The 26,412-nt window shown below is 36.2% G+C and overlaps 1 protein-coding gene across 1 annotated transcript in view; it reads right to left on the reverse strand.

Moving 5' to 3' along the window:
* Window positions 1-26,412, reverse strand: part of LOC100744689 — a 94,882-nt gene that overhangs the window by 8,446 nt on the left and 60,024 nt on the right. Inside the window, exons 4-8 of the mRNA XM_033320541.1 lie at window positions 12,590-12,816; window positions 10,063-10,108; window positions 8,986-9,031; window positions 8,744-8,911; window positions 3,926-4,145 (exon numbers count right to left, since the gene is read on the reverse strand). Of these exons, the coding sequence (XP_033176432.1) occupies window positions 3,926-4,145; window positions 8,744-8,911; window positions 8,986-9,031; window positions 10,063-10,108; window positions 12,590-12,816 (707 nt within the window). The remainder of the gene's footprint in view (window positions 1-3,925; window positions 4,146-8,743; window positions 8,912-8,985; window positions 9,032-10,062; window positions 10,109-12,589; window positions 12,817-26,412) is intronic.

A 26,412-nucleotide genomic window follows, 5' to 3' on the forward strand; every position in this document is an offset into this window, starting at 1 on the left:
CACGCGTACACCATTTTCGACCGGTATGCACACTTATTAGAATTGCGGATAAGTAAAGTGCTTTGTGTTCAGAGGCCGGCAAAACGTCCGAGAGTAAACAATGGAAGCGGTTACGCAACTCTGATATACTCGCGCTCGAGTACGCGAGGAGAAGTATAGTAGTATCTCGGTGTCACGACGAACATTCTTCACTCGCGATTTCGCCCGTGACTCCTTTCGTCGTTGGTTTACCTCTTTGTATCTATGCACGAGATACGATACGACTCGATGGTATGTGAATAATTGTATATTTTATCTGGATTTGGAGTTATATTAAGTCGTTGCATAACAATATCTTATTATTAGGTTGTCCGAAAAGTTTCTTTCGTTTCATAAGGTGATGATGGATGAACAACAATTTCTGTTTTATATTGTTTTATTGAAGTAGGTATGATCCATTTCGTTGTTATTATGTTCATGCATAATTCAATAAACTAATATAAAACAAAAGACATCGTGCGTCTATTATTTCCTTATAAAACGAAAGAAACTTCTCGGACAACCTAATACGTAATAATGTTGTTCGAAAATTGAAATCTTCCTAACTTAATCTCATTTTCGTTCGATCCAGGGACTCTACATATTTTCTGTAAACGTAAATAAAAGATAAATAATCCTCTTCCAATTCCACTAAATATAACGCGCAACATCTCACTCTGAAGAACAGTGAAACATTGGCAACAATCTATTAATCATCCAACTTCTAATCATAGTAACATTTAACTATCTAGCTTTTAACCGTAAGGACATCGTTCATTTTCAACAGCGAAATCGTTTGTACGCGCACGATGACGAGATTACGAGTTTCAAAAATAAGAAGCGCAATGGTTCATTTACGCGAAAGACGCTGCATCAACGACGACGAAGAGCAGAAGAAAGAAGAGAAAATGGAGACCCGAGGTCGTAGAAACGAGCGTGCACAGGAGGATACATTAAAGCTAATGGGCCTTCTTTCGCGTAATCGACGATACCGCGGGTGGCCGCCGTGTTTCCCGCAGAGAGAACCTTTATGACTTCATCGAGACTAAGCCGGTCTCCATTGGAGAACGTGCACAGCTCATCATCGATAAGCATGCTCTAAGACGAGTCGTCTAATTCGGGAACCTGTCATGTCGTTCTTTAACGATTCGTATCAATTTACCTCTTGATTAAGCCAGCCTTCGTCCGTGCAGCCTTAACCTTCCAGCAATTACGAGTCGTGTTTCGTTCGAATCTGGACAGCGTAAATCTCGGAAATTACAATGGAGACTGGACGAGCAACGCCTTCGAGACGAATTTATTGGAGGATAGCGTCTCGCGATCCGCAATTTCGCGAATTACAGACCTTCACGGGTCACGTCCACCAGATAAGATCAAGTTCTTTTTCCTTAGGTTGGCGCATAAAAGATGTTTTTTCAAGTCGCACACTGCATTTAATCGAAGTAATTTCCACGTTAGTCGTTTAATCGATTAACAATTTCTATCTTAAACGATGATACTTATCCTAGACTTGTCAGAAATTCACGATAGACGACACTTTTTCAAATCCATCAAATATCATACAATGTACAACATACGTGTCTACTTTCAAAAACGCTCCAAACATTCCAAATAATCAAATATCTAAGAATGTGTATCTTTCTCCTACATGTCGGAGATGTAGGGACATCGGGCTTTTCTTTTGGAATTCTTAGGAAGATCCCCAATAATTTGGTCTAAACTATTTATTATAGCTGTACTTAAATAATAGAACTTAGGAGTAGTAGTTGTGATACGATCTGATTATGTTTGCCCGAGATTTGTGACGTGGGCTCGGGCTCGAGATGACACAACTGGTCGCCTAACGTAGCCACGGTCACGGGATGAACGTTTTTAGTTAACAGAAGAAGTATCAATATCGAGGGACACGCTGTATTAACAAACAAGCCCCGGGCAGGAGCAATGTCGACTCTACGCGGGTCTGCCTAGTAACGGTGCCTGGAATTTTGTCGATATCCCCGGTCAATATGCAATTGACAAATGTGATCGTATCAGTCTTTTATTCTTGTGATCACCTTGGAGAGTTTTCACACAACGTCTTGTCAGTCTGTCAGAAAGATACCGAGCGTCACAGCTAACGTCACTTTGTGTTTCAAAATATATTCTATTGTACAAAGAGTTTTCCCCGTTGACCGTGGATTCGTTAATGAACCGAAGAACATTGTCTTTAACATCTAGAGTGTCTAATCACCACGTTTAATTGTCAAACTCTGTTAAATCAACATTTGTACATATCATTGTAAATATAATCTCCATTGAACAACAACGATGGCTTGTCCTAATGAAGATATGTTACATGACATGATTACTAAGTCTAACGCTAGCATGACAAACCCAACAATTACACGCCCCTAAGTCTAACGTCAACCCGACATATGAATTCTAAATGTAAATTTAGCGTTCCTATACCATTATTTCGGCTATTAAGATCCAAAATTCTCAACAACTGGTAATAGATTAATAAATTTTATTAGCAGATTCACACGTTATAGATTGTAGGTGATAGACTGCGATTGATTTTGTATTAATGAGAATTCTAAAGATGAAAAAATACACGGGATGCGCTCATAAAAATATATAAAATTCTACTTCTTTGGTTGTATGTATATATAAGAAAAAAAAATTCCATCTTTCATTTTTCGATTTATAATTCACGCTCGAATTTAAATTCCATCTCACGTTTCTCTACACCATTGCTGGTAATTTTGCAGCAAGTCTTGCGAATGCTAATTGCAATGATTACCGCGATGCGGCATTTCCATTAAATATCCCAGCATCAAACCACTCGAATATCACAAAATGTCATAATTAATGACATACACGGAAACCTCTGAAAGAACAACAGCGCTATCAAATTTGAAACGAATCGAATATCCAACACGATCCTTTTAGATATGTATGTATATCGAATTATGTACAAATTCTGCATCGACCAAACACAAACGAGTCTTTTATTCTTGTGATCATCTTGCAGAGTTCTCACACAACGTCTTGTCAGTCTGTCAGAAAGATACCGTGTGTCACAGCTAACGTCACTTAGAGTTTCAAAACATATTCAATTGCACAAAGAGTTTTCCCGTTGACCGTAGATTCGTTTGAACCTAAGAACATTGTCTTTCACATTAAGAGTGTCTAATTACCATTAAATTACTGTTAAATCAACACTTGTACATATAATTGTAAATATAAACTCCATTGAACAACAACGATGGCTTGTCCTAACGAAGATACGCAACGCGCCCCTAAGACTAACGCCAACCCGACAAACCCGACATATATATTACTATCCTTCGTGTATCAAACGGTTTATAACTAAATAAATGGAATTTATAGAGAAAGGAGACTCGAGAGCTATAGAGAGCTATGGAGGCCCGGATAATACCGATCGAGAGAGAAGTGAAGAGAAAGGAAATGAGTGGACGTGTCGAACGCAGTAGTGTCTCGGTGTCGGGAGTGCCGTACGAGTTTCCGACACCGTTTTAATTGCGTCCACTCTAACGGTAGCTGTTCGCCATAGCATCGCGTCGCGAATGCCGGATCGTCGAGAAAGCTGTGCACCAGCGACGATGCCGATGGATCGATCGATCAAACGCTTCCTAGCTACGTCCACCGCCACTCGGAAAAGTAGCAATAATAACGGATATCTGCGTGTGATAACGGTCCTCGAGGGTGAAAGCGTTCTCTTTCTTATTGGAGATTCCTAGTTTCAGAATTTAGGTATTTAATTTAATCGAATGAAAGAGAATCGTGCAATAGCGTAGTTAGAAGTTTTTGTTTGGATATGCAAAAACTGCTATCCTTTTACAGTTGGGAAATGTGGTAAGTAAACTGATGGTAAAATGTTTCATAGTATTTGAAAATCACTTACGTTGAACTCGAGTAGTATTAGGTCTGTATCTCCTGTGTTCCCGATCCCAGGTCTCCGGATGCCTTTTCCAGTCCTCATCCCCAACCACTCCAGTTCCTCCACCTCCAGGTATTCCTTGTAGACCCTGAAGGGTCTGAAGAGCTTGAAGATTCGGGCTCAAGGGTCTTCCTTTTAGCGATGGTATTGGCACATACGCTGCTCCTTCTCCAACGTACACAACCTTCGTTCGAAAGGAACAAAATTAACTCGATTAACAAAGCTAAATTGAATTAAATCATTCGAAATCCATTTCCAACTAATAGACAGTTACAGATTGCTCAATCTTTCCTTATATTTTTGAATTTCTAATAATTTTAAATTTCAAATGGTACTTTCCACAATACTTTTATTTTTTTATCTTAACTAGATTGCGAATGTTTATGCATTTATGAAAAATTTAAATATACAGAAATATGTAAAATATATATATAATATGCAGAGGTATCTATAATATGAGTAATACATAATATAATTGAAATAATCCAGCTCTAAAAATTCTGTTCTTTTAGGCAGATATATTCGCAAAATTATGAATTTGCGTAAATATTCACAATCTATTAATAACAGAAACACAATTTTTGTCACACGACGAACACGGTACGTCGACAAAAATCAATTTCAAGTATCTTAACGTCATCACCGAAACTTACAAATTAATGAATAATGAATAAACAATGGTATACCAGGAATAACAAAATTGCCAAACCACATTATGGGAATCGCACAACAAACAGCAAAATAGACCCACACCATTCATAACAGAGATGATAATGCCTCTTTTACCGTTGATCCAGGTGCAATTTCCCACGTGGAAACGAGTGGTTACAAAGGAAAAGGGAAAACGACGAGATGAGAAGGAAAAGAACTGTACGATGGACGCGTGACTAACGCTTGGCAAGCTCGTTCCTCACGTGTTGTGTGAACGCCTTGAAACATCGGGTTCTTGTTCTTGTACGATTGCAATGCACGCGCGTCAGGATAATACTTGGTTTCGCTTGTCGCGTAACCCGTGACTTCCATTTGTTCCACCATCTCCAGCAATCTTCCTTCTCCTCTTCCTCGTTTTCTGTATCACTTGGTGCACGTGTCTTATGGATCTAACAGCGTGCATCAAAGTTAGCCGATAAATGTTTCAAGAGAAAAGTCGTGTTTATGTCGAAGATGGTTATTGCAGTTCGTAGTACTATGCTAATACTCGCTACTTTGCAACAAAGTTCTTAAACCAATGTTATACAACTTTCCTCGAATTGTGAATTTCTTTCGTAATAGCCAAATAATCTGTCACCTCCTCTCTTTTATATAGTTTGGATAGAGCTGCGTTTCATAAGGATAAGACTATCATAAATTTCCAATTCATATAACATGAGAAAACCTAACTATAAGTCTACAAAATTGAACAGTTATGAAAGTTCACTTAAGGAACTTATTGCGTTCTTAGTCTAATTTTCGTATAATAAAATATTCTGCTATTTTAGCGGCATAATTATGAAACAAGAATATAAATTCTTCCTCTTTAGCGAATACAATCAAACTTGATTTCAAACACCTTATCATTCAATATATAAAATACATTCTTATATATATTAAGTTAATATACAAAAATTAAAAATTTTTAGGTGATTTTATGGTTATGAGACGCAGTGCAATGTACTTCCTTCCTAAAAATCTCAGTGTTATAACACGAATATAATAATGTAACTATATTGAAACCATATTGAACTATATTGAACTATATTGAACTATATGTAACTATATTGAAAAACGAATCCTCAAAAAATACTTTGCGATTCAGAGATTGGTAACCTGAATTATAAGGAATCGTGTAAACGAAGTCTATCTGTGACTGAATATCAGTTTTGTTTCTGATCTTCAGTTTTACGAGACTGTTTCGCCTTGCAAACGCGGCACGCAGAATCCAGAGGGGAGAAAGAACAATAAGAAGAGAAGCAGATTGCAACATGCACCGTAAACGAAAAAGAGCATAATTCTTGTGGAATACGTCGTCTTACGGGACCTCTGGAATCCGTTGCAATTATCGAAACGACAATGGAAAGCCATTTTCACAGGACTTTTCAAAAAAGCCTTTCCCTTCCTACCTCATCAACCTTTCAAACCCTACGCAAACTTTCGAGACTTTCCAACCTATCGAGATGTTCAAGATTTCTAAGACGATCAAGTTTTTTAAGAGTTTTAAATTTCGCATCGTGTTTGAAGCGATTGGAAATTTTTACTATAATGCAAATTCAATGCGAATTCATCACTAGTATTCTCTCTGAGCCGGATCAACTAGGAGGCGGCACGTGGTTGGTGGTAAACGCCAGGCTACGCAAAAAGTACTGCAAATAGCCTCCATATGTCGGTACCAGTGGAAACAATCGTGTCGTTACACGCTCTTCTTCGCCGATCTCTCGCCTCTTTTTACCTCGTTTCTTCGTCTGCTACCAGCTCCAACAACGAGCTGAGATTCTTTCTCGGATTCCAGTTCGTGCGTTCTCCACCCGAATCAACTCTCCGCGCGAGCAACTTACACGCAGTATTCTCGTCATTTTCCTTTTCGTTCTCCTATTTGTACTCTTTCTTGGGAGATTATAGCTTTTCATGGATTCCACTTTTCTGACATTTCTGGAACTTCTTCTGGAAATTGAGCGGCGTTTATGGGCCACTAGAATGGTTAACAGCATCGCTCCTTCGTGGTATCTTCTGTCTCTTCGCTTTATGGGAGCCGGAGGATACTTCGAAACGTCTTTAGAGGTATCGTTTTGAGAAACGCTCGCGAGGTAGAACGTGCAACGTGTTTGGCAAAAGGCTTAGGTTAAAGTGCTCGGTTTCCACGGAAATGGATCGTTTAGATCTTTCTTTTCGGCTTTTAGGAATATCCAGGAAGCGCGCCTTTTCACTGCGGATGATCTCTTGTTCTTGTAAGAAATAGAATTTTGAGAGCTAAATAGCTTTTCACAAATTGTGATTTTGAAACGTCAGTGCTTGTGCTTAAAATATAGCTCATCCTAAGGATCAAAACTTTATTGAATTATCTCAATAAATTTTCTATCCTTTTCATTGTTAAATACAATTCTGAATCTTCAATCGTAGCAAATTTATCTAAATATCTATCATAATAAATTCAAAATAAATTCAATAAATTCAAATAAATAAATAGATGAGAATATTAGAAATATTTCTTCTGGAACTGGATATCTTGTGAAAAATATAAAATTGTAAGACTCATATCATTTTGAAAATTGTAACTTTCCTGTTTTCTATGCTCCATGTCTATTTAAAATCGAAAGATCTATTTTCTCGAAATATCTTCCATTGTCTCTATAATTAAATATATTAATTCGCTACGTTCAATATAATATAAATATATTCTAAATCCTCTACATATTATAAGCTCGATATAACAAGAATACTTGGAATGCTTCTCCTAAAAGACGATGATCTTTTACCTTATAAGAAAAGTAAGAATTTGAGACTTAAAATTCCTTTTTAACAATATTGATTTTCTACATAATTTTTTATGTTTGATACTTAAGATCAAATCTGCATAGATATTTTATCTTCTTGAGATAGCTTCAGTCGTCTTCTTCGTTAGATATCATTGTGGATCGACTACGTGTCATAGTAAACTCGACGTGACATCCATGGATAGCGTATTTTAAGACAAGATCTTTCTGCGGGCTGTTGTCGATGGTCTCTCGAGTCTCATCATGACACGAGCACTCATGCGATGATTAACGGTCGCGTGGTTAGAGCGACGAAACTCATTAGTCGAGCTATGATCGGTCAGATGAGAGCTAGGTGAACGTACCTATCGTATCTCGGAGATTGTCCCTGACCTACACCTGTTCATCAACCAAACCTGATTATCTTATCGTTTAATGTTTCTTGCGAATTCCATGTGATCCGTAATTCCCGGTTTTAGCCAGAAGAATTCTCTTGTGGTTGTACTAAATTACAGAAAATACGTTCATCGGTGCTTTTTATAGTTTCTTCTGTTGTGATTTGTTTCGTTGATGCGCAGGTATTTCGTTCACTGGATACTACAAGTAGGAAAAAATGTTGTTGATTATCGTTCGAAAAAACTGTCCAAGTTCGCAATGTGTAGATTCTTAGAAAATAATGATTTATCACTTCACAAAATGGAAAATAACCAGCCGTTTCTATAGAACCGCATGATCAGGGGGATTAACCTTCGGCGTACTAGTCAAACACGTGTCAATCGCTTATCTTCTCTCCTAGCGTATAAATAATCGATGCGGAAAATATATCGTCGGTCTGCTAAAAGAATGATATAAACAGTAAATTTAAACTTTTTAGGAAATCGGTTTAAAGCAGCAGATTATTAAAACAGAGAACATTTTTCGATCTTCTTCCCTTCGCAGTTGAGTTAATTTTTAACGTTAAGCAAAATCTTTAAATTTTGTACGTCTCTAATAAAAATTCTAAAGGATTATAATAGTTTTTTGTGTCAAATAATATAATTTTATTAGACAAGATGATGGTATCACCGTGCTAAAATATAGGGAAATTTGCAAATACACAAAATTAACTCTTCTAGTAAACCAAAGAATTTCTTTTTATTTGAATAAAAAAATTCTTAAGTTTCCTTATACAAGAACTACCAATGTTCTTAAAAAAACGGAGGTAAATTATGCTATAGACATCACCGGCGCAATTCAGGTGAAAATGATTCGATGAAGATGAAGAATCTGCAACGTGAATATGCATCATGGAACTGACGCTTCGTCGAATCAACTTCGACTTCGTAAAAATACTCACAGCATCGTGATCGCTGGCCTCATGCGTTAACGCTTCCCTGGTTTCATTGTGAAGCGAGTCGTCATCCTCGGGACCAGATCCACTTCCGGCCCAATAATCCTCGGTTGTCTCGTCCAACACCGAGTCTTCCGCGTTTCCATCGCCTTCTCCGTGCTCGTGATTCGTTGCCTTCAAAATTTACCTTTAACTTTAGTCTTCATAAAAGATAAAAATTTCAAATAGTCATTTTTGTGCTGATCTACCTGACATCGAAGCGTTGCCACTGTTAAAAGCCACACGATTGCGTATCTGGAACAAAAAGAAGACAACGTTTTTATTAGTTTAATAATATATTTTCAAAATTTTAGAATTTTACGCTCAAAATAATTATTTTCTCTTGTCTGAAAACAACTATTTTCTCTACCTGAAGAAGAAGATATTTCCAAAATGCTATAATTCTATAATATTTTAAATAACTATTTTAATTATTGTTTACACAATATTGAAGGCAATATAGATTAATGTACTACACATATTCCAATGTAAAGACATACAAATCAATTAAAGGCAAAATTAGAATTATGTACTCGGATACTTAGCAGTGCAATTCTCGTAGGCACCTTTTATTTATTCGATGACATAAGCAAATTAATAGTCTACAAGTTCTAATGCATTCTAATGACCAGTTTAGACGCATTCTAATAACTACTTTAAATGCTATGAATATATTTGAATAGGTATGCTAATTTCAAATACTGTCGCAAAGTTCTTTCGTTTCATTAACTTTTCTATTTCTTTTTACAGAAACCTTTCTGCAGAAACAACAACAATTTTTTTATGTACTTGATTAGTTTAGCCATTAGTTTAGCAGTGTTAAAGACAAGGTAAATTTAAATTATATTTCAATTGCCATATAGAATATAGCAACGCTTCTTCGATATTTGAGTTTTCATTTGCATTCGAAATTATAATGGCATTAATAATTGCCACTTATAAGTGCCAATAATATTGTCGCTTTAGCATATTGCTATTTGCGTCGCCCCGCTAATTCTTTTGTCGTCGAGTTCAAATTTTCTATTGTTCGTTCATCTTCCAAAGCGAAACATTTATAAAAATCATTTAGCAATTGTCCTTCCGAAAAAATTATAGCTAGATAACAAAAATAACATGTGAGGGAAACAAAGAAGATTTAAGAAATCTGTAATGTTTAACAAATATGAAGAAACCAGACATTTTGGATAGAAATAAACTTTCCAAACTTGTTGGTTTCTCTCGGTAGAGACAAAAATAACAAATTTTTCCACATCGAGTCAGAATTTGATCTACAAGATTTTGATTACCCTACAGATTTCCAGTCCACACACGTTTCTAGTCTAGACACCGTTCCTTATGCCAAAGAAGCCCCAGGTTCCCTGTGATTATCCAAGGTAAGCGAAGCAGCCTGAGAACGTGAAGCGGACTCGGAACGTGCACGTTTGTTCACGCGGTAACAGGCCGCGGACCGACGCGAATTCGCGATAATAACGAAAGACAACGGACGGATAGGATCGCGGGAAACCATAATCGGATCATTGCCAAGCGTGACTTGGCCTAATCGGCCCGCAGGATCGAGGGAATCCTCGTCGATGCGTCAGCAAACGCGTGTCTCGCATACGGAACGCGTTTCACCACTTTTTGACTCGTGACACTCGCCAAGTTCCTGCAAGCTTCCATAATGTTCCCAGAACAAGAGTAGAAGAAATAGAATGATCAATGAGTCGTGTTCACGAGAGAGTGGCGCAATGAACTTGACAATACTCGATCTTGTAAGAAATGGAAAGACGTTAACCCGTTAGGATTCGTGTCACTTTTGTTCTCGTAGAGCGAACCGATGAATTCGTTCCTCCCCTTTTGTTTTATCACTTCCTCCTTCTCCAGGCTACGTTTTTCGCCATCTACCTCTTCTACGTGGCTGGTTGCACTTCATCGACTTCCTTTCTACGACGCCGATGTAACGGGTCTCTTTCTTTCACATCGATCACACTCGAGTCTAACCCTGTGTGGTTTGTTGGTTTTCCTTTGATATATTCACGACATATTGTGATCTAAAAATCATAGTTCGTTTATTTTTTCATAAAACATTGTTGTATTCTTATTATTATAGAAAAGCTTGAACTTTCGAGTTAATAAAATATATCGCGAAATGAAACTGTAATTTGATTAACTGTCAAATTAAACGAATAATTCTTTTAATATACGCTTAAAACTTCGACTTACGCCACTCTAATTTTCAGTCTTCGATATATGATGTATGTGCAACCCTGTTCAGAAATCTTCAAATAGCTGCTACGTATAATAAAACAATTGAACGGCTGTGTTCGTAGATCGAATACAGAAAAATAAAACAATCATTCAGCTCTTAAGCTATGGAGTGCAAAAGGAAAAGATTGTTCTGTATATTAGCAGTCCACGTGAACGAAGTGGCGGTCAAAAGCTAGTAAATACTATCTATTAATAGAATCATCTAGGTTAGATAGAAAAGAATTTAAGATTGAATTTAGGTTGGCAGAAAATTCGAGGAATTATATGTTCGTATAAAATGGAGACATACCTCTGACTAACAAAAATTCCAATTTATTTGGGTCGGTTCCGGAGTGTTGGTTTTCCTATTGGTTTGCTCTAGACATTATTTCCCAATAAACACGCGTTCACGATGATTACTATGATACAGGTGGTAATGAGGCGGTCGGAACCGATGTAATTTCTGTTATCGAGATAAACGCGTGTACACGTTAACTCTTGGTAACGGCAGGGATGAGGTTCCTTTCTGGGCTGTTAATTGCAACGCTGCAGCTTCTCGCGGAAATCGACAACTTCCCACGAGCGAAAGATCTCGATTAAAAACGGGGCACGTGAAATCAATCTTGCGAATTGTTTCTGTGATAGGCTGAAGGATTATTTCAATTAACCGGTCAGCTGTTTCTGACGAGTATACTCGTCATGAAGAAATGGCAATATTTTGTGTTATCACGAGCCCTGTCAGTAATAAAATTAAAAAATAAAAGTCATTTTACAATATAACAAGTTAATTTTATATTATAACAGCCACACGCTTACCTTTTGCGACACATTTCAGGCACACACTTTTCAAAGAAATCGCAACGGCTGGTTAATTAGATGCTACTTTACGTGATATTAGGTTGTCCGGAAAGTTCTTTTCGTTGTTTAAACAGGAGATAAATATAAAATGTATTTCCTTCTGTGTACCTTTCTTAAATAATGTATGATCCTTTCTCTCCTAGCATCTTTTGCCATCTCTCCGGGAGCCTCATAGTGCCATTTTTCCAAAATTCTCTTGGCTTGCTTTTAAAATATTCTTCGAGGTCGTTTTCCACTGATTTGAATTTTCTATTGCGAAGAAAATTCTTTAGAGAAAGGAACAAATAATAGTTCGATGGTGCAAGGTCTGGAGAGTATGGAGGATGTGATGAAACATCCCTATCAAACTCTAGAAGTTTCGTTCGCAACGCTAAAGAAACGTGCGGCCTCGCTTCATCGCGGTGAAACACGACGCCACGTTTGTTCACCACTTCAGGACGTTTTGTGATAATGGCTTCCTTAAGTTTTTCGAGTTGGGTGCAATATTTATCACTGTTGATCGTTTGTCCTTCCGGAAATAATTCGTAGTAGAGGATACCCTTCAAGTTCCACCAAATTGAAAGCAGCACCTTCTTCGGGTGAAGTCCAGGTCTTGCTACCGTTGGAGGGCACTTGTCGTGTCGTAGAGAATCCAACTTTCATCCCCAGTAATTAACTTTTTAAAAAATGGCTCTCTTTTGTTGCGTTGAATTAGCAAATCGCATGTCGAGATTCGATTCAGGAGATTGCTCTCCGTCAGTTGATGGGGGACCCACACTTCGTAGCGATTAACGCACTCAAGCTTTGATAAATGCTCATGAATCGTTGTCCACGGATTGTTTAAAGCATCTGCTATCTCACGAACACTAGACCTTGGGTTTTCATCGAGGTAGGCCTTGATGAGGTCAGTATCAGTGGTGGATGGACGTCCGCTCCGATCTTCGTCTTTCAGATTAAAATTTCTTGCTCTGAATCTCCTAAATCAATTCAGGGCTGTTTGAACAGTTATAGACCGATCACTATAAACGTCACAGATCTCCTTTGCAGTGTTTTTAGGCGCACTGTCTTTTTTAAAGCAGTGAAACATAACGAAAATGCATCTTTTGGTCTTCCATCTTTCACCACGAAAAAAACACTTCATACACTTTCCACTGACGCCGAGAACTGTTCTCTTGCCTCACCAGAGGATAACTAGTCACCCCACGATTGACGGTAGAGTGATTTGGTGGTTTGTTTACTTAAGCAGAACGAGATAAGGCCCCGAACGGCGAACACAAAAAAACTTTCCGGGCAACCTAATAGTAATTGCGTGTTCAATCCTGATCCGTTTGTTTACTCTTGGGCTTGTTCCTTTATGCTCTCCACTTGTTTGTTTACATTCGTGCCTTGTCTATTTACATCTCAGATTTTTTATTCCCAATTAGCTTGTTTGCGCGATATTCTTAGAACTTTTTATAATTTCGTAGCGGCACATGAGTCGGAGAACAATGTTGTTGTTTTGCCTTGGGACATCGACACCGTCTGGACATATCAAACGTAGCCGCAAATAAACTCCAGGCAAAACAATGTCGCCGCTACGTGCAACCGTCAATAGAAGTTGAATTTAAGCTTTCCGGCACTCGCCCGACCAATATAAATAACCGAACACGATCGTTAAGAGAATCAGTCTTTGGACGAGACAGTAGCGAATCAGTTAGTCAATCAGTCTCGAGCATTCTTATATCAGCAATCAGTACGCAGTCTTTAGAGCGAATCAATCAGTAATCAGTCTGTGGCGGCACTCGACCACGGAACTTTCCAACGGCTTCGCGACACAAAACGCTATATCTTCAAAGCGTAAAGCCGACATGCCTAATGTACCATCGATATCCCTACGGTTCTTTCGCCGAATATTCGGAAGAATGCATACGCGGCAACTGTCGCGGACATCTAATTAACGCGTACGTAGTGAGGATATCGAGGGGCAACAAAGAAAAGAATCCGTTTGGTTTCGAACAAAAGATTCATCCTGCGAAGATTCAGCTGCGAAAGGTTTAGCGTCATAGCGAAGCAAACACAAGCCGAGATACGTGATTATTAACTCTTGATAGTTGATTGTTGATCGTAAATTGTTGACTGTTAATTGTCAATAATTTAATAAACCTCTTTTGTTGAACATCAAAAGTATTTCTTGTGGGCACACTCATCAACAACCACCTCAAGTCTTTAGCGAATCAGTTATCAATTAGTATCGAGTATTCTTATGGCGACCAGTATCGAGCGACCTGCGGTTAACTTTGTATTCTGTATTATGTATTTATAAATATTTTAAAATACATCTGACGGCACAAATATCAACTCGTCTCATCACTACAAAAACCAACTCGTTTAATCGTCCTCCACAATTTTAATTTAAATAACTGCTACTATCACGTTTGAGTGTACTATCTCTCAAAAAACCAAACATAATCTGAGTGACCATCAAAGTATCACACAACACAGCACCTCCACGTCCAAAGCTGGTCCAAAGAAACATCGCGTTTACGAATCAGGAAGCAATTAAGACCAATATATTGTAGCTTAAAGGACGACATAGAACGTAAGCAACGCGGGTCTCACGGATCAGGATCGACAGAACGCCGGAAGGGAAGGCGGCAAAAGCCGTGACCAGCTCTTGTTAAGGCATTTCGTATGGTTTTCTTGTTTGCGTTATGCGAACGAATCATCCTGTTCGCTATGCGTAATTATTATTTGCTTGCTGGCTGCGCAGCTAAACGGAGCGGAAGGTGTTAGGTATGGGATGACCGCCTCGAGAGACTAATTGTAAGTAAGGCGTCGTCCATAATTGGACATCCAGCGTGTATCGATCAAAATTTTGAATTTTTTGTTGTATATTTATTATATATCTTGTTATGTGTTATTATAAATTTTCAACGTTACGGCTGAAGAATATTTTTCTTTATTGTTATTTCTTCACTTCTTATAACTTAGATCAAATATTCTGCTAAATTTAAATCGAGAAGAAATTTCTGAAAAGAATTTTTTGCTGTATACTTGTTATATATCTTATTATGTGTTATTATAAATTTTCAACGTTACGGCTGAAGAACACTTTTCTTTATTGTTATTTCTTCACTTCTTATAACTTAGATCAAATATTCTGCTAAATTTAAACCGAGAAGAAATTTCTGAAAAGAATATTTTGTTGTATATTTGTTATATATCTTGTTATGTCTTATTATAAATTTTCAACGTTACGACTGAAGAACAACTTTCTTTATTGTCGATTCTTCACTTCTTCTTATAACTTGGATCAAATATTCTGCTAAATTTAAACCGAGAAGAAATTTCTGAAAAGAATTTTTTATTGTATATTTGTTATATATCTTGTTATGTGTTATTATAAATTTTTAACGTTATGACTGAAGAACATCTTTCTTTATTGTTGATTCTTCACTTCTTCTTATAACTTGGATCAAATATTCTGCTAAATTTAAACCGAGAAGAAATTTCTGAAAAGAATTTTTTGTTGTATATTTGTTATATATCTTGTTATGTGTTATTATAAATCTTCAACGTCATGACTGAAGAACATTTTTCTTTATTGTTGTTTCTTCACTTCTTCTTATAACTTAGATCAAATATTCTGCTAAATTTAAACCGAGAAGAAATTTCTGAAAAGAATTTTTGTTGTATATTTGTTATATATCTTGTTATGTGTTATTATAAATTTTCAACGTCACGACTGAAGAACATTTTTCTTTATTGTTATTTCTTCACTTCTTCTTATAACTTAGATCAAATATTCTGCTAAATTTAAACCGAGAAGATATTTCTGAAAAGAATTTTTTGTTGTATACTTGTTATATATCTTATTATGTGTTATTATAAATTTTCAACGTTACGACTGAAGAACATCTTTCTTTATTGTCGATTCTTCATTTCTTCTTATAACTTAGATCAAATATTCTGCTAAATTTAAACCGAAAAGAAATAGCTTCATATTTTACTATATACTGATAATAGACATGTTTCGTTATGGTTTATTTATGAAATTTCAGAAAGCTGATTTGCTAAGTGTTTGAATGTTTTCTTAAACCAGTTTATATTTTGTATATTTATAATAATCCAGGACAGTATCCAGCTATTTATAGACGGCAGTAAACGTTGTTGCAGAGATTCTCGAAGAAATCGCCATTAATCACGTGGCAGTTAACGTGGCACGAGATACACACAAGCGTGGGCGACTGCGATGTTTCGCGAGCAATGCGTTTATCACTGAACGCCAATGTTTTGACCTCGGTCACTGATCGACATTTTGGCTTAAGTTGTTCTCAGCTAACCTCAATTATACCAGAGATTTCTACGAGAACGGTGAGAACAAGTGCAGGTAAATGATTAATCTCGTTTCTGTCCGAAGAATTACCATGTCTGGTGTTGAGGGGAAAAAATGGATGATATATTAGGATGTCCGAAAAGTTTCTTTCGTTTCATAAGATGATAATAGATGAACAATAATTTCTGTTTTATATTGTGTTATTGAATTAGGTATGATCCATTTCGTTATTATTATGTTCGTGCATAATTCAATAAACTAACATAAAACAAAAAAACATCGTGCGTCTATTATTTCCTTATAAAACGAAAGAAACTTTTCGGACAACCTAATATTTAGTAGAACAAATGAATAAGAGAGGGAAAGTACTTCGCCCTGAGACTCAGTTAAAAAAATATCACTTGAAATCTCTGAAAAGTTCTCGTTTAATGTAATACACGCCAGTTCTTATACAGTTAAATGTAGAATTTATTGAAGAATAAAATTTCATTTATTTTAGAAGAATTAAGAATCAAGTGAAATTTGAAACTTTAAAATATCAGCCCCTAGGAATTGTCTTTTAATCAGACATTAGTCTCGAATGGAGTAAAGTTACACTACTAGATACATTAACCAGATCGTACAATTAAAAATTAATAAAGATGTTGAAGTGGTCACCACTTATAAGAAAACTCTACATCTGGTCTTTTTAGTATTCTCAAGCAATGAAGCCATCGACAGCGCGTAGACAAAAGACTGCGAGGAAGTCAGACAGGCGACGTTGGCTTCAGCTCCGCTTCCCAGCGGATCAAACCCAAAAATTGTATTATACAACGAAAAATGTAAAGCGCCGACACATAATACAGCATGGCTACGTCGTACCGCCGCGTATCGGTACCCTTGCCTAACATATCATTACAAAAATTCACCGTTTATTCTGAATATGTACCTAAAACTGTATTCTTGGGCTCAATAAACAAAAAAAGAAAAAAGCGACGTTGGCTTCGGGATTTTCAGTTATTGGGTAACACAGCTAGCGTGCGGATCTGGAGCTCAAATTGTATTCTTACTTACAATTACACTTCTATTTAAATATATTTTCTGCCTTACAATTTATCTACGTGTTTTCTCTGTTTACACATCGAATAACCTCAACAAAAGATAAGTCAATTTTACTTGGAAAATGAAATTCTAGATTTTGCAAATGTATATGTTAGCGTTAACATATACATTTCGTTTCCTTGGATCAACTTTGGTGAAAAAGTACGATGGAATCGAAGCACCGAGATAAAATCACCACCATGGCGCAAAGATAGTGAGTCCAATTCAGTGCGGCAGTTTCTTCTTCGTCGGAAATTACGAAGTGAAATGAAGTCGGGGCAAAAGAAACGGAGAATGATAGAGAGACGTAGTGCAAGAGTGGCTGGAGGGCAGATCGGGAAGTGATCGTCTTTCAATTCCGTTATTCAAGCGTCAGGTAGCGGGCGGCGAATCTTGGAAGGTTTTCAGTCGCCTTGGGCACAGCGGAAAATCTTTAAATGGCCTAAGGATTCGCATCGCGAGAGGGAAGGTAATTGGCGCGATTCGCGGTCGCTCGCGATCTGCCACGATCCTCGCCGTCGGCGATTCCGCGTCTGTGAGAAACGTGCCTGGTTGAAACTTCACTTTGCTCCATCCACCCGCGGTTGGCCGTACAGTTACGCATTTGAAAGTCAGATCGTAGCGACAAGTTACGAGCTTGTAATTTATCATCTCTTTGCTTACTGAGATAATGTCTTTCCTTGAATATTGTTACGCAGTACTGTGATTTATATTGCGCAGGTTTTTCAATATTTATGTGGTCTTGACGTTAACATTGTCGATTGTCCGCTGAGAAACACAATGGCAATATTAATTATAGGGCTCAAATTAACAAAAACTTAGAAATGGCCACTAGGATGATTTTAATGCTGTATAAACGCAATAGTAAGCGACGTATGTATGTAAATGTTACTTCTTTTTCCTTATTTCTTCACAAAAGTATACTTCTTTTCTCAAATATAATCCTCAGTTCTATACTGGGCAGTACTGTGATTTATATTGCGCAGGTTTTTCAATATTTATGTGGTCTTGACGTTAACATTGTCGATTGTCCGCTAAGAAACACAATGGCAATATTACTTATAGGACTCAAATTAACAAAAACTTAGAAATGGCCACTAGGATGATTTTAATATTGTATAAACGTAATAGTAAGCGACGTATGTATGTAGATGTTACTTCTTTTTCCTTATTTCTTCACAAAAGTATACTTCTTTTCTCAAATATAATCCTCAGTTCTATACTGGGCATATTTATACAAATATATATTTTTAGAAATACAACTAAAAAATGTGACCTAAATAGAAGTTTATTTCACTGTTTAAATATCGTATTATGCTTTGAATATTTTGTATATTCTTTCAAATGATGTATACTCTATTTCTAATTCTAATTTAGATTTCGCCTAAATTTATAAACACCTGTAATTTAATAATGGTTATCACTGCGTACAAATATCAAATTGAAGAAGAAGAATTCTAATGAATTATAATTTCTTCTCTCGTAAACATACAAAATTTTAATTACAATGGTTAAACAATATTTTCGAGGAATCACGAGCATTTCATGGAAATAGAAGTTAATCCGATAAAGTTAAGAAAGATACAACGATTTCTTGAGGACAATAACCGGGTCGAGCTGAAAAACGGAACGCTAATTGCCAGGACCCGAACAGGAAGTTAGTCTCTTGATGTTTTCCCCTGTTAATGACATTTTACCGTTCTTTATTAATTCCAAGTTTCGTGGCGTTCCTGTTTCACGGTTCCGTCCGATTACAAAGCGGAAAGACATTCGATTTTCACTGTTTCGTTACGGTATTTCAAAGAACTGACAGAATCTGTGGGAACTGGAGGAACAATGAATCCCTTGAGAATAGGAAACCATTCGAGCGAGACACGAATTTTGAGACAGAAGACGGCGTTCAAGGACCATTTATCCTTGAGGTTGATACGACTGTCGCGGTTAAACGAAGTAAAATGATATCACTTTGAGCAGTCGTGCGTATCAAGATCTCACAGACGTCTGGCTATAGACCGTCCTGAAAAATAGCTTCTCTCTATTGAGAGAACTTAAATGGAACTTAAATTGTGAAGATAAATTAGAAGAATGTATTTTACAGAGAAAATGATGACAATATTCCTCCAGGAAAAAATTGTTTATATATAATTTAGTAGAATAAAGAGTTAAGATTGTCAAACTATATGAACGATTCTATTTTTTATATAAAATATTTGTAACACAACAATCAATTAACACTAGAACTACCGATAGTCAACACGAAGCTATTTCTACCAAAATCAGTCAAAATGACTGGTCTTTAAAAAATGCGTAATAATAGAATATTTTTATATTCATCGATTTATTGCTTTCTTTAGAAGGAATTCCATGTTATGTAGTACATTTTTAGTTTTATTAATCCATCTGGGACCCTCATCCGAGATAAACGAGATGGTGACAAATTTATAAAATTGTAGGACCAGTCATTTTGACTGGTATGGTATTTCTAGTGTCACTCAAAAAGCAAGCTACCGAAGCGTCCTGTTTTGCAACTAAGTTTTCAGGACAGAAAAAACAAACAAAAACAAAATCACACAGAAGCTCCGCTCCCCCAGCGGCTTAAACCTAAAAATCATATTAAACACGAAAACCGTCGTACCGTCGCGTATCGGTACTTTTGCCTAAAACATCACTACAAAAATTCACCGTTTATTGTGAACACCAAAAGGTATTTAAAAATTTGTATCTTGGGTTTAATAAACATCTTAAATAAAAAAAAAAGTATTTCTAGTGTCAGCATCTAGCGATCGATCCGGAATTTTCCTGATATCTGATATCATCATATCGAATGATACGCGGTAAAAATTTAAAAAACGTGTGGCAAGTTGTAGAAAACGAGGAAACTGGTTAATTGGTGTTCGATAAACAGATTGCAGGACCCTTTTACGCTTTGACAAGTACCAGTCATTTTAACTGGCATTGGTATAAATAGCATTGATACAAAATTATTTTGAGGTTGAATACATAAAAAAACAAAATAAAATTCATTATATTATTCTTTCAGTTATCGTTGCGAAAGTCGTTACATCATCGTGGAAAAAATATAACACGAAGTAGGAATTTTAAAATAAAATTGTAAAACCAGTCAATCTGACTGGTGTGGTAGTTCTAGTGTTAAAATTAGCTTCTCTGTATCTAGGAATTCAACTCGAAGTTTGCCAGAACTGATCGCAATTTTAGATTCAACTGTGAATTTCTATAATCTAGCGAATCCTACGTCCATCGTAATAAGACACAAGGATCGCTAAATTATATCACATACTACTTACTCAAGTTAAAAATTCCTCGAAAGAATCTAGTCTATTCTATAAATTTGAGTCTATAAAAAGAATCCTAGCCACATTCTGTTTCCATGATATGTCGAATAATACGTCCGTAATATTATCGTAACAAGAATAACGCCATATGAAATACGATTTATTTAATTTCAGAAATTTCACATCGAGTTCCAGATCGAAAAAAAAAATTCTATCGAGTAGTCCGAGGTCAACTAATAAAGGTACAGTAGCCTCATAACGTTAATTTACGATAGTAATTCGCTATACAGGTATACGTCATCGTTCGGCATTACCTTGTAATGATGTAACTACTGGTGTAACGCTATGCGAGTAAACGCGCTACAAAATAGCGGCATCATACTTATTTCTACCGCTATGTACAACGTGCATATGGGCATAGAAATATATCCTGGATCGATGACCTTGAACGATCGTTCGCTGTAATCGATCGATCGAAGAAGCACGATGATAAGGTGCCGTTGCTTGCCGCTTTCGTCCTCGATAGCTTGGCGTCTCTGGAATTTACGGTACACCAGTGTGATCGTTACAATAAAGTATCACCGTCGAATGACTTTACAAGAGTACCGTGTGAAAGATCTTTAGATAATTGTTTCATCAATGACGTCGGTTTATGGGCTTTTCGAATTGATGGCAGTTGAAGGGTAGTAAATTCGATTTAACGGAGTACCTAGATCGATCGATTGCGTAAAGTGAATCTGACGAGCGTTCTATAGCGAACTCTGTTCATGGTTCGAGGAAGAAATCGTTTTAGTTCGATGCAACTTTCTTCGCGTTATGATCATTGGATATATTAAGTTGTTTTTCAAATAAGGCTGCAACCGCAAAGTAATTTCTTCGAAACGTCATTTATTTAATCAAAGCAATTTCCACGTGATTCATAGCACTTTCCTAACGAGTAATTGATTTCAGTATTCCTGATTTATGAGGCTTATCGGTTATAACATTCAAAAATTCTTGCAACGAAGCTGTTACTGCATTTTAAATATTAATATTTTCAGTTGTCGTTATGGTTTTACGGGTTTTCTTTTAAAGAAATTCGCGAAGAGTATCGTAAATTACCATTTTTTTTCATCGCTCTTTCAATCTTCTTCCGCATTGATTCGCTGCTACTGACACACACGATGCAGTTATTTCACTGTTTACTATTGACACAAATGTAGCATTTTTATCCTTCTGTGCGTTTCGATGAAACGACTTAGAGAATTAAAGCAATTAGCGCAGAGTGAACAAAAATTTTCCTTTTTATTTCAAATAAAAATATATGCAATTTAAGAAAAAGCTGAAAAATGCAGCGAATGTTAACACTGATTAATAAAATTCGTAACTAAGAAACGATACGTTACGAAACTACACATAATAAAAAGTTATCGTACCAATGGAAAAACGACTTATAATTCTTCTGCAAAAATTCAACAATTCGAATAATTTTCTCCATATAATATCTCCCTTGGTTAACATCGTAAAAGATCTTCGCAAGAAAACGCAGTGCTCTCACGGTTCATCCACTTTGTAAAATATGATCGAGTAGTAATAAAGAGTAATGGTAGAAGAAATACAATCACGCGCGAAAAAAATCATCCCTTTACGGTTTCGCCACAGGATTTGTATGTATGTATAAGCCATACGTAATTTATCGAAGTACGCACTAATGGAATACTCATTTTCCGTATACACACGTGTTATTCTTATCCGCATGATCCCTACGAGAACGATTCATTAAGTTATCAATAACACGTCGAGGATCGGTAATCACCGGCTTCGCTCCGTTTATCCCTCGCTCGCACACAAAGTGTCCATCAAACTCTCTTCCGCCGCCGCACCTGCGTCGTTCCTCCTAACGACTTACTAAATCGTCAATAACGCCTCGAACATCCTGTCGACGGGATCGATTTATCGCGCGATATCTATCTCCGGGTTAAATCTGACCGGTCTCTCATACCAATACTTCTCGCTGGAACAGTGTTCCCGCGATGAATCACCACGTTCGGCTTTCTGTACGCTCGAGTAAGTACTTTTTCCATTACGACTGCGGTAGAAAACGTGAAAAATCCAGATTACACACACAGGCTGCATCTTCCGTTTCATTAACCATACGCTCTTATTATACGATCCAACGAGATTCGTTGCGGATCGTATCGCGTTGTCTTCATTAAGAGGTCCTGGCACGTACGAATCGTGATAATCGTGCCTACATCTGCACCATATTCATCGTTTCACCGTATGATTCTTGCTTTTCCTTTTTCTTCCCTGTGCCTTTCTCCGGCTCTTTGGGTCATACTCGAGTGTACGAGTTAGGAATTTATATTTAGATGCGATTAAACTCGCTCGTAAGGAGATGAGGAACGAACGTTGAGAAGCAGGATAATGAGAGGAGGTAGAAGTTATAAAGATTGATTTAAGTCTTACGAAATTAAAGGGTCAATATGTTTGCAGATAGTTTTTAGGGAGGGGAATCATTTAGAATTACATATTTATATATAAGATTCTACTCTAATTATTATATACATATATCACATATCACATTTTAAACTACATGTCGTGTAAAAAATTGTAATTAACCCATATGAAGGTCATAAATGAAAGATATGACAAGTATATTTTTATTGATTTTTTTATTCTATTTATCACTTTATAACTAAAATGGAATATTTTAATACAAAGTAATTAAAGATAAAAAGGACCTGCTAAATCCAAAGATATGTTTAGTTGATGGTGTTTTGTAGCAGTCAGAGGTATAACTATTAAGACAAACTATTAAGACAAACAATTATAACTAAAATGGAATATTTTAATACAAAGTAGTTAAGGATAGAAAGGACCTGCTAAATCCAAAGATATGTTTAGTTGATGGTGTTTTGTAGCAGTCAGAGGTATAACTATTAAGACAAACTATTAAGACAAACAATTATAACTAAAATGGAATATTTTAATACAAAGTAGTTAAGGATAGAAAGGACCTGCTAAATCCAAAGATATGTTTAGTTGATGGTGTTTTGTAGCAGTCAGAGGTATAACTATTAAGACAAACTATTAAGACAAACAATTATAACTAAAATGGAATATTTTAATACAAAGTAGTTAAGGATAGAAAGGACCTGCTAAATCCAAAGATATGTTTAGTTGATGGTGTTTTGTAGCAGTCAGAGGTATAACTATTAAGACAAACTATTAAGACAAACAATTATAACTAAAATGGAATATTTTAATACAAAGTAGTTAAGGATAGAAAGGACCTGCTAAATCCAAAGATATGTTTAGTTGATGGTGTTTTGTAGCAGTCAGAGGTATAACTATTAAGACAAACTATTAAGACAAACAATTATAACTAAAATGGAATGTTTTAATACAAAGTAGTTAAAAATAGAAAGGACCTGTTAAATTCAAAGATATAGTTGATGGTGTTTTGTAGCAGTCAGAGGTATAACTATTAAGACAAAACAATATTCTTAAAATCATGAAGCTTATGGAAAAGTACATGCTTGTCCTAAGGTGAAATAAAAGAACAATTTTGGTAACATGAAGTTTATACGACGCACTGAATTTTAAAACCACTTCTTTATAAAAGGTGGAACTTATTATCGTCTTTCTCTGTAGCCTTTCAAATTTTTCAAATTTGAGTATATTACGTTTTGTACTACGACATTATCATTTTCATTCTTTATTTTATTCTTAATTCAAAAGAAAAATCCATCTCGAAACGTTTATAGTTTATAACATGTAAATTCTAGGAATACCAATCGAGTTATCTAGAATTCGATCGTGCTTATCAGAGCTATTCGCTGGATAAACCTGACCTGGTTCACGGAGGATGATAGTGCGAATGTCCATCGGAGCGTGGATAAATTATACACACGCGAATTTCATCATTACTCACGGGACGTAAATAGGAATAATTTCGCATGGTAATTTTTTGGTACGCGTCCCGATCTTATCGATCGTATTTCGTAGTGAAGATTTATTGGAGTCACTCGTTGGAATTTAATTTTACTCTTATCAGCGTTCCGTGTCGTCCATTGAAATCAGATTCAAAGGAGGATGGCAGGAAATGGTTATCTCTAGCTCTACTTGGAAAGGAAAAATTTCTACAGTAAGGAAAATTCAAATTCAAAGGAGGATGATAGAAAATGATTATCTTTAGCTCTAAATACTTGAAACCAAAACTTTTCTATACCTAAACGATATATCATATCATAATATGCACGACATCAAAATACACATTCCTATTCACAAGTATTAGAACACTTACAGAAAGTGAGGTAAATTGAATAAGAAATTGTTAAAATTATTCAGAATTATTATCTCGTTTGGGTTATAAAATTTATGAAAAGATACAAGTTATATAATCTTAAAATAAATAAAGGATTTTAGACATTCGATGTTCTAATGAATGCATTTTCTTGCATATAAACTGTTACATTTTTTCTCCTTTATATCCACCACATATCCTTATCATTGCTTTAATTAACTTTCACGTTTGTATTATTAATTACGCTATGGTATTTGTTTCCATTTGATTCCAAACTTCGATCCAGATTTTAACATTCTACAAAAATCTTTCGTTTTCTAGGAAGAATGAAAACTGGCCATTATCCGTTTTTCTACTTGTTGAACGGTATATCATCGTTCCCGCGGCAGAAGAATGAAATAAGAACAGGCGGGAACGCGGAAAAACCATGCGCGATCGAGAGTAAAGGGAAGAAGGAGGGAACGAGTGATCCAGGAGACTAGTTACCGTTGCTTTTAACCGATGCGCGCTCGAGATTGGGCTAATGCGCCGTTCGCGATAATTATAATGCCCGTGCACCGCCATAGGCGAGAAAAAGAAATGAATCTCTTCAATATCCTTGATCGATCGATGAATTTAATATAATAACATCATAATCTACGAGTATGCCGTGCCCTTGGCTAGATTGATCAGGTATGGTAGCTAGAAAAAATTAATAAAGTTTGATTAAAAGAAAAATCATCCATGTGATTGAAGCTCTGTACAGTCTGTAGTTAAGTATTAATTATTATACATACTGCGGATGTTTGAGCATCCATGGGAAATCTAAAGAAACAAAAATGTACAGGTTGCGTATAATATTTCCAGTTTATGCCTCATTTCTTTAATTATACGAATCCTTCCATTTAGGATACTAGCTATACTGACATTTTTGATATACTGATTTTTTCATTATCATAAATACGAGTCTTATAAACGTATTCAGTTTATGAAATTATTAGACAGCAACTTTATATAAAATATTTTGTTTCAGAGGAAATTAACAAGATATCAATTTCAATGAGTCCACGATAAGGAATAATCTCTTCTTCTAATTATTCTAATTGTCCTAACAATTATTTGAGAAAGATACCACGTTTCAAAAAGTTATTAGAACGTATATAGAAAGCAATCTTTTTCATAGTCACAGCAATTATGTTTAATGATACAGAAACGTTTCCCGAGTGCAAACGATTAATAACAATCTAGCAATCTACTTACGACAATAATGCTCACCTAAGCGTATCATATCCGTAATCACGACTATTCTTCACTGCTTTTTAATACCAATTCCAAAAGGATCGTATTCAGTTGAAAAGTCAACTACGCAATGTCCTAGTACACGCCACGCAAAAACGTACATCCTCCATCAAAGAGAAAGATCATCGGAGACAATTACCAAGCATTCTTTCAACGAGAACCGACACGATTCGCGATTATTCCGCGAATCGTTCCGACCAATTGCACGAAGAGCAGTGGTTGAACATGTAGAGCAACGTTTTGCTCGTGCAAAGAAACCATCGTCCATGATGAATCTCACAATAGGGAAGGCGAGGAAGGCGCGTGCACGAAGGCGGCC

Source organism: Bombus impatiens, unplaced genomic scaffold (assembly GCF_000188095.3).
Source record: "Bombus impatiens unplaced genomic scaffold, BIMP_2.2 scf_0319, whole genome shotgun sequence".
Taxonomy (NCBI): domain Eukaryota; kingdom Metazoa; phylum Arthropoda; class Insecta; order Hymenoptera; family Apidae; genus Bombus; species Bombus impatiens.